A 12926-nucleotide genomic window follows, 5' to 3' on the forward strand; every position below is an offset into this window, starting at 1 on the left:
GGAAAAGTTTCCCCTCCTGTGCAACCCAGGTTGACTCTTAACTTCTTACCTTTCTTCCTTTGTGTAGGTGAGCTTACTTTGATTTTTGGAAGGACTGAGTTAACTAATATTTGATTTCTTAGTTCATAACAGGCAACAGTCTGTAGAGCATTTTGAGCTCAACCTGTGTGCTTAATTCATTGGTTGGGGATAAAAATTTCATTTCGAATCATTGCTGAACCTTGATTTTTACCTTGATTGCATTCATTTCTTTTAGGTCCCAGATTTACTTCCTCAGTCATAGAAGTTATTTATGTTTGAGAGTCCAAGAAATAATAGACATGTGTATGTGGCATTCGGAAGTAATGCTAAGAAGGTAGTTATTTAAATAGGTAGATCAAAGCAAGTTGGCTGGTTTGAAGAAAAGTTAACTGCTCCTTTATTTTCCACACGAATCACATTTCTCTTTCCCCTTTCCCACTGATCTTAATTTTACCTTCATAGAAAGGGCTACCATCACACCCTCCATGCCGGATGACTCTCACTCTTTATATTTTAACAATGTTTACCAGGTTGAATATTAAACAACAAATGAAATGAAAAAGACCTATTTACAGTGCCCTCAGATCCCACAGGGGATTCATTCCCAGTTTGATCGACAAGAGATTTCCTTTGGTGAATGATTCCCTGAGTAGGTAAAGACATAGGCAAGTTTCACATCTGTTCATTCTCCAAAGCTATTTTTCAAACAAAAACTAGTTCATGGTTGAACAACACAGATTCTCAGCACATAACTCTACTCACCTAGAGCGGGCTGTATGCCTTAATGGGGGAGGCGGATAAATCTAGAGTGTCACAGTAACAGTGTGTGCCCCTCATGGGGAGATAGGATGCAGGGAGAAGCAGTTTACCTAGTAGGGTCACGATGCACAGAAGGATGGCAATGAGGGCCCCTGTGCTCAGTCCCGTGGGGTGGACGAGGGCCTCCGCATGGCAGGACTGCATGTTCCCATGGTGGTCACATGCACAGACCCGGACAGTCACTGTCCCAGTGCTGCTTTGGACTGGGTAGTCGTTGTCTGAAATGACCACAGGCAGGAGATAGGTGCTCATCTCGTGCCTATTATAGCCATTTTTCCGAGTTAAGATTCCTGCTGTGTTATCTGGAACCAAAAAACAAAGTCAATGTTATGTACATACCCCATCATGGATTGCAACGTTGTGATGCCAATAGATAGATACAGATAAAGATATAAATATATACACAGAGAAAGTAACGTGGGCTCATTTACCTTTGTTGTCTTGAATGGTAAAGTTTGAGCCACTGGTTGCTTCAGGGGCCAAAGAGAATGAGAATTGGTGCCCGCTATAAGGGTCGTCTTTGTCAATGGCTCGTAGGGTCTGAATCAACTAAAATCAAAACCATAAAGCTGCTATAAAATTTGGTAACTCAAAAGCATTCCTTACAGTTTTGCAGTAAATTGCTTGACTAAATGATTTCTGATTCTAATTTAAAAATGATAGCTTCTAGAAAATTTACAGTGAATCCACTCTATGCAGTGCAACGATGGGTTGGAGATAGAGCCCAGAATAATACTTTGTTTTGGAGCTATCCTGGGCACTGTAGGCATTGTATGTTGTTTAGTAACAAGCCTGGCCTCCTCCCACTACATACCAGTAACACCTCCTCTTTGTGACAATCAAAAATGTCCCCTGGGGGCAAAACCACTTGGGTTGGGAAACACTGTCCTAGAGTAATACAAAACTATAAAATATCACAGTGATCTACGACAGCATTTCAACTAAAAAAATCGGGGACTCTGTACAACAGCCTGTTTAGAAATACAGTCTTGACATATACATAAGCCATCGACTTGCATAAAAGCCAGAAAGAAAGTTTGTACATAAAACACTTCAGCTTCCCACTTTAACATGTATTTTAACAGTGTACTGCTATTTCGACAAACTGTAACATAATTTTATACCATTGGTAGAACAGACCTATTTCAGGTGGGGACAAATGTGTAAAACAGGAAAACATTCATCAATGTGTATTACTTGTGCAGATGGGAAATATAAATAAGTGGAACTATGAATTATAGACAATTGTAAAATACGTTGTAGTTACTGCTTTCCTATATACATGGTAATTAAAAGTATCTGCTCACCAATTAAGATTTTTCCAACAAAGCTGTGACTAATCTATTTTAATGAAAACTTAAGACTGATTTGAATCCACATCAGTCTTTGAGAATGATGAACTTCCAGTTCTTAAAAACTGTTTGTTCTCTTATGCAAGTTAAACATTCATTCTGTTCTTATTTATAGTATTAATTTTGTTAGCATTTACTTCATAGATAATTCAAACCTGGCCCTCAGCTCTGTGTATCATCTGAATTATTAGAAGATCTAAATTAATCTGACTAAATTAATTTACTTTCTTATGAAACTCACCTGATCTGCTTTTGCTTTTTCACAGACAAAGGTTTCATAGAACTCAGCAAATTCCGGGGCATTGTCATTGACATCTAGAACTTTAATATAGAGAGGGACTCGGCTGCTTTGCTTTGGATTATCTGCAACATGCCAAAAAGAAAGGAATAGGCATTTATAGGTCATTGTCAATCCCCTTTAGACAACAGTCACTTACTTCCATTTTCATTCATACGCAGATTCCCCAAGGTTGCTCTGAGTACCACAGGGCACTGTGTGCCAACTTAGTCACACAAAAAAATTAGTCACAAAAAAAGAATACTTCTGGAGTTGGGTACACCTGCTGGAAATACCTAGGAGATAAAACTACTTGTGTTGATATAGTGCAACTATATAGCAAACCCCAGAATAACACAAAAATAAAGAAAAGCTTTACCAGGAAAGGCAGTTGAGAGACGGATTTTTAAGAGGAAGCCAAAGAAGCAAGAGATGGGAAAAATTTGGACAAAAGAAAGAACGGGGGTGGGGGGGGTAAGAAAACCAATTATTGTCAGCCAATGGTTGTTTTCGTCTTATTTAGTTTTTGTGCTAAATAACAGCTAGATGTACTGCTCAGCATTTTGCTATATTAACTTATTTAATCCTTACAAACTTTGCATTTAAATACAGTTTTTGCCCCCTACTGTATAGATGAGGAAGCTGAGGCACAGATATATTAGGTAATTTGTCCATCTTCAAGGAGATAATGAGTAAAAAGTAGAGCCTCGATTTAAACTTGGGTCTCTCTGACTCCAAGCCCAGACTGTGCATCTAGGATAGCGAGAGAGCAGCACCCATGTTTGAAGACTGGAGACAAAGGAAGTATCTGGGGGTAGCGTGGACAACACATTCCTGGTCTAAGAATCAGGAGTTAGAATCTCTGAACTCAGCACTCTTCATTCACTTCACATATGTATCTATTTGTTCACGTCTTATATATTTAGTGAGCATCTAATTACTAATATGTGGCAGCCACTGGTTGGGGTGCTGGGACATATGGGGAACATGACAAAAATCCTGCATCCTGGAGTTTTATTCTAATGGGCACAGACAAACTGTAAGCACACAAATATATAATGTGTCAGATGGCAAATACTATGGAGAAATTAAACAGGGAAAGGGATTGGAGAGAGACGGAGGTGATACTTTGCATGGGATGACCACTCAGTCTCATCTCATGAGATGCCATTTGTACAGAGACATAAATAAAAAGAATGAAGCCATGTGAATATTTCCAGCTCTCCAGATAGAGGGAACGGTAAGTGCCAAGGCCCTGGGATGGGAGTGGGCTGGTTTTACATAAGCTCTGGGCTTCTGTTGCATCAAAGATAGTTAAGACGTTTAGACAATAAGATTCTTAAGTTCCTTTGCATCTAAAATGTTGCCCACATCAGTCTTCCAAAGTTAGAGCTGCCAAAGATAAAGTTTTAAAAGGTCTTTATCACTAGTAAGTACTTTCAAATATATCACAGAACATTAAATCTTTAAAAAAAATTAGGCACAAAGCTTAAAATATGCATGAAATGACTACTTCAGTAAAAAATGAAATTTCATGATGTTATAAAAAATGGTCCTTTTCAGTGTGAAAAATAATTTTGTAACTTTAAAGCTTTAAGTGTGCCCTGCTATTGGTATCTGCATTAGTCTCTACACGTAAGTTCTGAAAAGCATATTCCTATCTAACAAATTTATAATTAAGAGTTCTTAACACTATCACAAGGCAATGCTTCATATTGCCCATATTGGTTATTTATTATTCTATTCAATATCCTTCAGCCATATCAAATCCCATGAGTTATACTGACAAAGAAAACTAATGTAGGGGCCCCTGGGTGGCTTAGTCGGTTAAGCGTCCGACTTTCGCTTAGGTCGTGATCTCGCGGTTCGTGGGTTCGAGCCCCGCGTCGGGCTCTGTGCTGACCGCCAGCTCAGAGCCTGGAGCCTATTTCAGAGTCTGTGTCTCCCTCTCTCTCTGACCCTCTCCTGCTCACACTGTCTCTCTCTCTCTCTCTCCTAGAAATAAAAAAATATTAAAAAAAAAAGAAAAAAGAAAACTAATGTAATATACAATTAGACATGGAATATTTCACACCAGATACCCAACTGAGCTAAAAATGTTTGAACTTTTAAAATCAAAAACAAAAAGTAAAAAATGAGCTATAATTTAGAAGCCTATTTTTAAACATTTAAGTGTTATTTTAAAAATACTTTTCTTTCATGTACTTAGGCCTACACATTGTGTTTACATTACACAATTTCCACTGTGTATAATCATTTTATTTGAAGCATTCATTTGGCATTATTTTTCTTTGCCTTCAGTTTCATGGTGACTTCCATAAAATTCGCTCTAAACATTTTATTGATTACTTGGTGGTTTGGATTGCTCACTTTGGTGTACAATGGAAAAACTAAAATTTATATCTCTTACTTCTGAAATGATTTTTGAAATAGAAATTCTGTAGAAAGCCAGAAGATAGAGATCTGAAAGGTTTCTAAATAATGCTTACAGTTTTTAATATACTTGATTCTCCTCCCCACTAATCCTAACCATGAGTCCATTTTTTCAGTTGCTTCTGTAATGTTCTGATGTATAAAGCTTTTGGGAATCAAATCCGATATGTACCAGTTCAACCTCATTTGAGAGGTACATTCTCATGTTATTATTTCTAAACTACGGGATGTCCACAGTTGCCTCTGCATTTGTGAATGAACGAACACATGCCTCGAAGAAACATCACTACAAATCATTACAGGGCTCTTTCCCTCAGTATGTATCGAATAGGATATCAGTACAGAGTGATTAATTTCAGCCTTGCTTCACCACCCCTTGCTGGGACACTCACTCCATCAATAGGAGACAGTTGCCCTGTGAGGTTAGACTTACTGATCTCTGTTGCTATTACTGTAATGTTGTGCCACAGCAATGTTTCTCGGTCAAGAAGTTTCGACGTAAAAACTGAACCATTTCCAGAATCAATGTTGAATATTCTGTCCATATCTGTGTGTCGATCAACAGAATACCTAAAAATGCAGAGTAGAATTTAGAATGGTTTTCTTTTCTCTTCTTTTTCTTTTCTTTTCTTAACAAATGATAGTTGACACACACTGTTTAACATTAGTTTCAGGTATACAACATAATGATTTGACTAGTCTGTATGTTGTGCTGTGCTCACCACAAGTATAGCTACTGTCTGTCCTCAAACAATGCTAGAAAGGTCTTCATTGTATTTGTTATTCTCACATCCAGAAACTATTCCCAGAATGTCTTGTTACATGAATTTTTTCTACCTGGAGCACATATTTGAATATCTGTAACTTAATATTAAGCAAAATATCTGGGAAATAAATTCTTTACAACTGAGGTCCTAAGAGTAAACCCATTAGACAAGTTGCATGAGTTTGAAAATCAACAATAAAGTTTCTTTTATAGGTAATTTGTATCAAGTTTGTGTATTAATACATTTTAACTCAAGTTTTTAGAATCTTAGAACTTTAATGTGTATGTATGTGTTCATGTGCATAAGTAGGGTTATTTGTCTAGATTTCTATTATCCACTTTATTTTTAAAATCATTATGTTGAAAGAAGCAAAAAATGGCTGGTGTGGCCGCAGTTAGTGAGGTAGTAAAGGGAGAAAGAAGATGAGGTTGGGGAGAGATTCAGAGGGTGGACTGCAGAAGAATGGGCTGCACAGGCCAAGGATTTGGGATTTGTCCTAAGAACAATGCAAATATACCAGTGGATTGTAATCTAAATCGTGTTTAATAAAGATTGCTGGTTGAATTGAGGAGAATGGTTGGCTGGTACCGTCCCAAGTGGTACAACAGAAGAACAGGATTTGGGGAAGATCGTAAGTTCCAGTTTTGATATTGAAGCTGAGGTGCCCAAGGAAAGTTTGGGAAGAGAAAGAGCTAGATTGACAGCTTGGATTTCCTGTTCAACTGTCTAGGAAGAGAAGGTCCAGTGAAGGGAGAAAAATATTAAGGACAGAATCACTTAAAAGATGATGGAAGGGATTGCTTGGGTGGCTCAGTCAGTTAAGCATCCGACTTCATCTCAAATATGATCTCACGGTTTGTGGGTTTGAGCCTGGCATTGGGCTCTGTGCTGACAGCTCAGAACCTGGAACCTGCTTCAGATTCTATGTGTCCCTCTCTCTCTCCCCCTTCCCCACTCATGCTCTTTCTCTCTCTCAAAAACAAATACATATTAAAAAAAAGAAAGATGATGGGAGAATTAAGACCCCTAGTGCCCAGAACAGTGCCCAGAGCAGAGTAGGAACTTGATAACTATTTAAGGAGTTAAAAGAATTCAAAGGAAACCAAGAGGTGTTTTAAGAAATTAAAGGACAGAGTTTTCTGCACTGAAATTGATGGAAGACTAGTAAATTTTGACAAATGTTATCTTCTTTATAAATTTATTACTAGTTTTTGGAATAGCACTATATGGGGAAATATGTGTGCACTTTGTTTTATGTAGGGGATATTAAAGAGAAAACTCAGAAGAGGTTTGATATGTTAAGGTCATTAGGAGAAAGAATTGCCCATTTTAGCTAGATTCTCAAAATGTATGTCATGATAGAAGATTTAAGAATGTTGGCTCAGTACTGCTTTGGATTCTTTGTTTCCGTCTCTCTCTGGCCCTCCCCTGCTCACACTCTTTCTCTCTCTCCTTCAAAAATAAATATTTATATAAAAAAAAAAAAGAATGTTGGCTCAGTAGAAATACAAAGAAGTAAATGACCTAGGTACTCATACACATGTAGACTTATTATGAATGCTTCAGGAAAAATAAGCTCTTGTTACTAATGTGTAGATTCTGTTTCAATTGATTATTTTGCTTTAAAATATAAATGGTGAATTATCTTAATAAAATATATTTTTGTCATCTGTCAGGGGTCTAAATAAATATTTGATTATTGTAGGCTATTTAAACCTGATACTAAAGAGAATTAATGAAGTTCAAAAAAGCTATATATCTTTCTATATATATATATCTTTCTATATTTATATATCTCAGGNTAAACCTAATATATTATTATTAAGTGTTCATCTCTTACAGATGAAACAGCTCTTACTTTTGCCACTTATGACAAGAATCAATGCTTATTAAGAATGTAGGCAACAGCATTGAACTTGATCACCTGCCTTCATTTTTAATTTAAGAATGACAAATATTTATAGCATATAATTAGTTACCCAAAAAGGAGTTTTCAGTATTCAAAGACTTTGTAGGAATTTTAATAATTGCCTACATTTTTTGCCTATTTTTTTCATGAAAAAAAATCGAGCTTAAGATGCATTGCTTATTGTCCTTATAAGCTCTTACAATTATATACAGCAGTAATATTTTCTTGTTCTTTGTCTGATTTCTTCCTGCCATAGTCTTAAGTTTTAGAAGTAATATTTTCCAGTCAAGCCTTGGAAGTAAAGGGTATGGCATGAAGAATTGTTAGTTGGAGGCAGCTTAAAATTTTAAAGAGAAAGTAACTATTTAGGAAATATCAAAATTGTATATGAGTTTTCCCCTTAATTGGGAGATTTAAAAATTAATAGGAAACCTCAGATATCTACATTGTTTAGGAAAGATGTTTGAACATGAAGTCTTATTTGTTTGTTGTTTTTTTCCAAAGTAATTTCAATTCATATAGTATATTTACTGTCCAGTCACATCAATTGTAGTCGTAACAGATAAGCAACAAGGTAGTCAATCTTAACATGATTATAGCAGATTATTTTGCTAGGTAGCTCTTCTCCCGTTCCCACCCCCCCCGAATTTATTATATTCTGTCATTCAATAATTTGTCTTCTAATGTATCCTCTCAATCAGGGAGATTTGTGGGCCAGGAAAGGAAGTATGTTTGCATGTAGATTTTTCATAATATCTATTCAGACATTTTATAATACCCTTTCATGGAAGTCAAGGGGCATTTCTGACAAAGTTATTGGAAGAAAATTGTTTTATGTAATTAAAAAATTAAAAACTTGTGCCTGCATAATGATAAATCAATATTTCGAGGAGGAGTTCTGTAGTATTAATTGTGTACTTAACATTGTCTAGCACCTAGTTGTTAAATATTTACATCTTGGATAACCAAAAACTATGTGTGGATATACTTTCCCAATATAAGAATCACTTTTATCCTATAAAAGGACTCATTAGAATATGCATTTATATACCAATATATCCTTACTATATCCTTACTGGTATTTTTATCCTTAAATCTATATCTATATATGAAATCCATATGTACCAAGAAAAGGCTGGCATAGAAAACTTTAAAATTAGCTGAGAGCCAACCTAGTCTGACAAGCCAGCTACTTCCTTTAATAAAACATAAAATAATGCAGTGGGTTAAAATGATATTCACTATAAAAAGTGAAATAGACATAAAAATTCAGCCTAAATTCCCAGGAGACACTATCTCTTTCAATTAAAAACATGTTGAATGATCAAAGAGGTAACAAAGCTCATATTTATATAAACTTCTAGCATTAACCCTTTTAAATTGGTCTTGACATTGACTTGCTAAGATTTTTTTTCCTTACACACTTAGGACAAACTCCAAGTGAGAGAACAGTTGTGAAAGTACTTAAAATTATCTGTGTTATACAAGCAAAGGTCATCACTCATTTTTCTTATTAATAATATTAAATGTATATAGAACACTTGATCCATGGAGTTTACATGTGACTACTTTGGGTTGACCATAGTCCAATTCAAGGAGTCTTGAGATGTTCCAGTAGGAAGACAAAACAACAGAGTCTGTTTTCCCAATGGTTTAAAACTAATTCCTGAAAGTAAGTCAGTGCATTTTTGTGTTTTAGTTGTGGGACTTGCTATCATGTTTCATCTGAACAAAGGGCTCATGGTTGAAAAGTAGAAAATGCCTTAGAACCTCAAACTCTTTTATCTGCAGTAATATTCTTCATGCAGTAGTCAGTGTGATCCTCTTTAAAAAGTAGTTTTAGATTAGATAATACTCCTATTCAAAGCTTTGCAGTGGCTTCCTACATCAATCAGAATAGAATTCAGTCTTCACCAAGGCCTTCAAACATCCATAGGACTTGCCCCACTTAACCACCTACCAAACCTCCCCATTGCCTCATATCTTACCAACCATTCCCCACCTTGCTCACTTTCTTCTAGCTTTGTAAGCTTCCTTGCTACTCCTTCATGCCAAGCAAGTTCTGGTATCAGACCTTACCCTCATTTTTCCCACTTCTGGGAATATTCTCCTCCCAGGTATGTTCATGGTTCATCCTTCATTTCAATAAAATCTTTACTCAAATGATTTCCTACCAAGGGCAAGCCTGACCACACTATCTAAAATGGTACCCCGGACACTTTTTGTCTCCATACTCTTATTTTACTGCTTACAATGTATTTCAGCTGGAATATTACGTATTTGTTGTTTGCCTATTTCTGTCTGCCCCGATTAAAATGTAAGCTTCGTGAGATCAGGACTTGATATTGTTCTCTGTTGTGTCTCTAAAGCCTAGAACATGCCTAGCATAAGGCAGATACCCTGATCAGAATATATCTTTGGGCTCACTGGTAAGAGTTCCTCTAGCCTGCTTACTTTTTTTTTTTTTACAGTGGATAATTTACACAATGATATTCTGATTTAGCAGTTTTCTCATCTAGTCAAGTAAGCTACTGACTAAAGCCTGGAAGTTGTGGACTCCAGTGCCTTCATGATAAAATTCTAGAATACTGAACCATCTGTGGTTTCAAAGAGCAATGAGGCTTTCTTGCAGCATGATTTACAGCTAAGGTATTAGGAATGTATAGGGGAAATAGAGCTTGCTTACATAGTATAAATTAGGATTCAGCTCTATTAATTTCCCCAGGATTTCGCAGACATATATCATGAAATGGTTCTTATTTTTATCCATATCTGAAAAAGAAAAAAAATTACATATCCAAACGGAGCATAATTCTGTCTCTAAGTGTTACAGGATAGATTCTTCCACTCTTGGAAAACAGACTCTCAGCCCAGTGTCTTGCTTATTAAAAATCACAGTGCTCTCTCCATGCCACTCTTTGACAAACCTAAGACCTTAAAGAAAAATTCCAGGCCATTCTGTTGTATTATCTTATACTATTTTCATGTGAGCAATACACTCCTATAGATCATTTTGTGTTTTTCCCTCAATTTTTAGGTTTACGCTGCTGCTAAAACAATATTTACATTGAGCAAGGAGAGTAAAGATTCTGGTTAGAATAGTTTTTCAGGAAGATGCAAGTATCTAATTGGAAAAAGCATTAATTTTCTAGCTTGCAGGTAATACTTGAATAGCAATTGACTGAAGTTTACAAAAAAGACATGTCACAGAAGGATGCTTACTTGACAGGATTCCGGGCGGCGTCAGGATCCTGGGCTGTGACTGAGCCTATTGTCGTGTTTATCTGAGCATCTTCTCTTATTTGGAGGATGTAGGCCAGTTTGCTGAAGACAGGGGGCTCATCCACATCTTCCACCATAATTCTGACTGTAGCTGCGTCTTTGAATGGACCCAGGTAGAGAAAGCGGGGTTCAACATGAGGATTGGAGGCTTCCACTTTGAGGGTGTACACTTTCTTCTTTTCAAAGTCCAAGAGCTTGGGGTGAGTGGGGAGAAGAGACCATATTTAAAGCAGCCAAGACACAGAAAGTTGAGACATGAGGCATTTTTAGTGAAAATCATGGGTAGAGAATATGAGCATATTGCTTAGAAATATCACCACACATATGATATTGGGCAAAGACATGAGAGTTCAGATCCATGCCATCCTGATGAAAAGTGTGGGCTGAATCCAGGCCCGCTGTTGCCTTGAATGTGGGGGCAAGGGTGCAAAGTATAATGGACAGGGAAGAGAACCTGGAAGCAGGAGTCTTGTAAAAAGGACCCCCTGTAAAAAAAAAGTTCTTATATTTGACTAGAGGGAGCCATGTCAGGGGCAAGTTGGCAAATATATAGATGTGTCAGATGTTGTCACATCTGACTTTAATTGAATACTTAATGAGTGCTTAAAATTTGCCAGTATTGAGGCGCCTGGGTGGCTCAGTCAGTTAGGCTTCCGACTTCGGCTCAGGTCATGATCTTGTGGTTTGTGGATTTGAGCCCTATGTCAGGCTCTGTGCTGACAGCTCAGAGCCTGGAGCCTGCTTCAGACTCTGTGTCTCCCTCTCTCTCTGCCCCTCTTGCTCATGCTCTGTCTCTCTCTGTCTCTAAAAACTGAATAAACGTTAAAAAAAAACCTTTTTCTTATTTGCCAGTATCTGGACCCACCCTGGATCATTAAACCAAAATATCTGAGATGGGCGTGGGAATCTATACTTTTAAATACCTCGCCCAGTTATTCTAATGAGCAGCCAGAATTGAGAACCACATGTTTGCATCATGACCTCCTCTTACTCATTCAGATAAAATAGATTTAATATGGTTTTTTTTTTTTTTTGGCATGTGCATGAGTTGATAAAATATTCCAAGTGATATCCTGATAAGGGCATCGGGCTAATTACTTGCCAACGAAAGTAATGATCACTGTTGTCAGAGGTCTTTAGAAGAAGTATCTCTGCTTCAGGAGACATAGTGAACCCAAATGCTTACTGCTGACTTTTAGTTTTAGATGATGATATGACAAGGCTCACTAGAAACACAATTAATCAAGACATTAGTGAAAGTTATTTAGTCGGCTAGGCAAAATTTCAGTTTGAATCTGATAAGGCACTAAGAAAATTAAAAAGGTTAATGCACACTAATGGGCTTCCTAATTATATTATAGTATAAAACATTGGTCTGAGTGTCGCTTAAACATGTTTTATTGTGTTTCCAGGTATTAAGACATGTAATCCAAAGCTTAAGAGGAAAGGATTTTCTTGTTATTTACATCCACCTAGGCTTATTTTTTTTACCAGCAAGTATGCTAAAGGAGAGAGAAAATGTTATATCATATGTGATAGAAGTGCAGTCATTAAAAAAAATCTAACCAAAAATACAACAATTTTTAGCTTTAAAGCACACAGTGTATTGTTTTTAAATTTTTGCCACACTTCTGTGTACTGCTCTGTGGTGCTAGACAATTTTTGGGGGGAAATACTGAATAAGTACATAGGACAAACACTGGAATTCAGAAATATAAAAAATTTATTATCGTGTTCCAAAAAGTAGCTGAAGAGTTTGTAGGAAATTTGTGTTACTTAATTTATTACTGTGGTCTTTTTATATCCTCTAATTTAGGCTGTCTTTAGTAACACACTGTATTACTCTTTTCCTTCAAAGCATGTATCAGAATTGATAGTTACACATTTGTTTATTTTTCTTCCTTGTCTCTTTTCTCCCTTAGATTGGCAGTTCCATGAGATCAGACACCATCCTGTTGAATGTACCATTGTACCTGCAGCATCTAGAACAGTATCTAACACTGTCTCTTATTCATTGACAATATTTATTTTGTATACTTTAATGTGTACCATTTATTTTTATCATT

The 12926-nt window shown here is 36.5% G+C and overlaps 1 protein-coding gene across 1 annotated transcript in view; it reads right to left on the bottom strand.

The window, feature by feature from the left end:
- Window positions 1–216: 216 nt before the first annotated feature.
- CDH6 (cadherin 6) overlaps window positions 217–12926 on the bottom strand; it is a 47251-nt gene continuing 34541 nt past the window's right edge. The window contains exons 6-10 of the mRNA XM_077755802.1: window positions 10801–11054; window positions 5336–5472; window positions 2434–2555; window positions 1272–1389; window positions 217–1142 (exon numbers count right to left, since the gene is read on the bottom strand). Of these exons, the coding sequence (XP_077611928.1) occupies window positions 784–1142; window positions 1272–1389; window positions 2434–2555; window positions 5336–5472; window positions 10801–11054 (990 nt within the window). The 3' untranslated portion in view covers window positions 217–783. The remainder of the gene's footprint in view (window positions 1143–1271; window positions 1390–2433; window positions 2556–5335; window positions 5473–10800; window positions 11055–12926) is intronic.

Source organism: Crocuta crocuta, unplaced genomic scaffold, assembly GCF_008692635.1.
Source record: "Crocuta crocuta isolate KB4526 unplaced genomic scaffold, BGI_CrCroc_1.0 scaffold222, whole genome shotgun sequence".
Classification (NCBI taxonomy): Eukaryota; Metazoa; Chordata; class Mammalia; order Carnivora; family Hyaenidae; genus Crocuta; species Crocuta crocuta.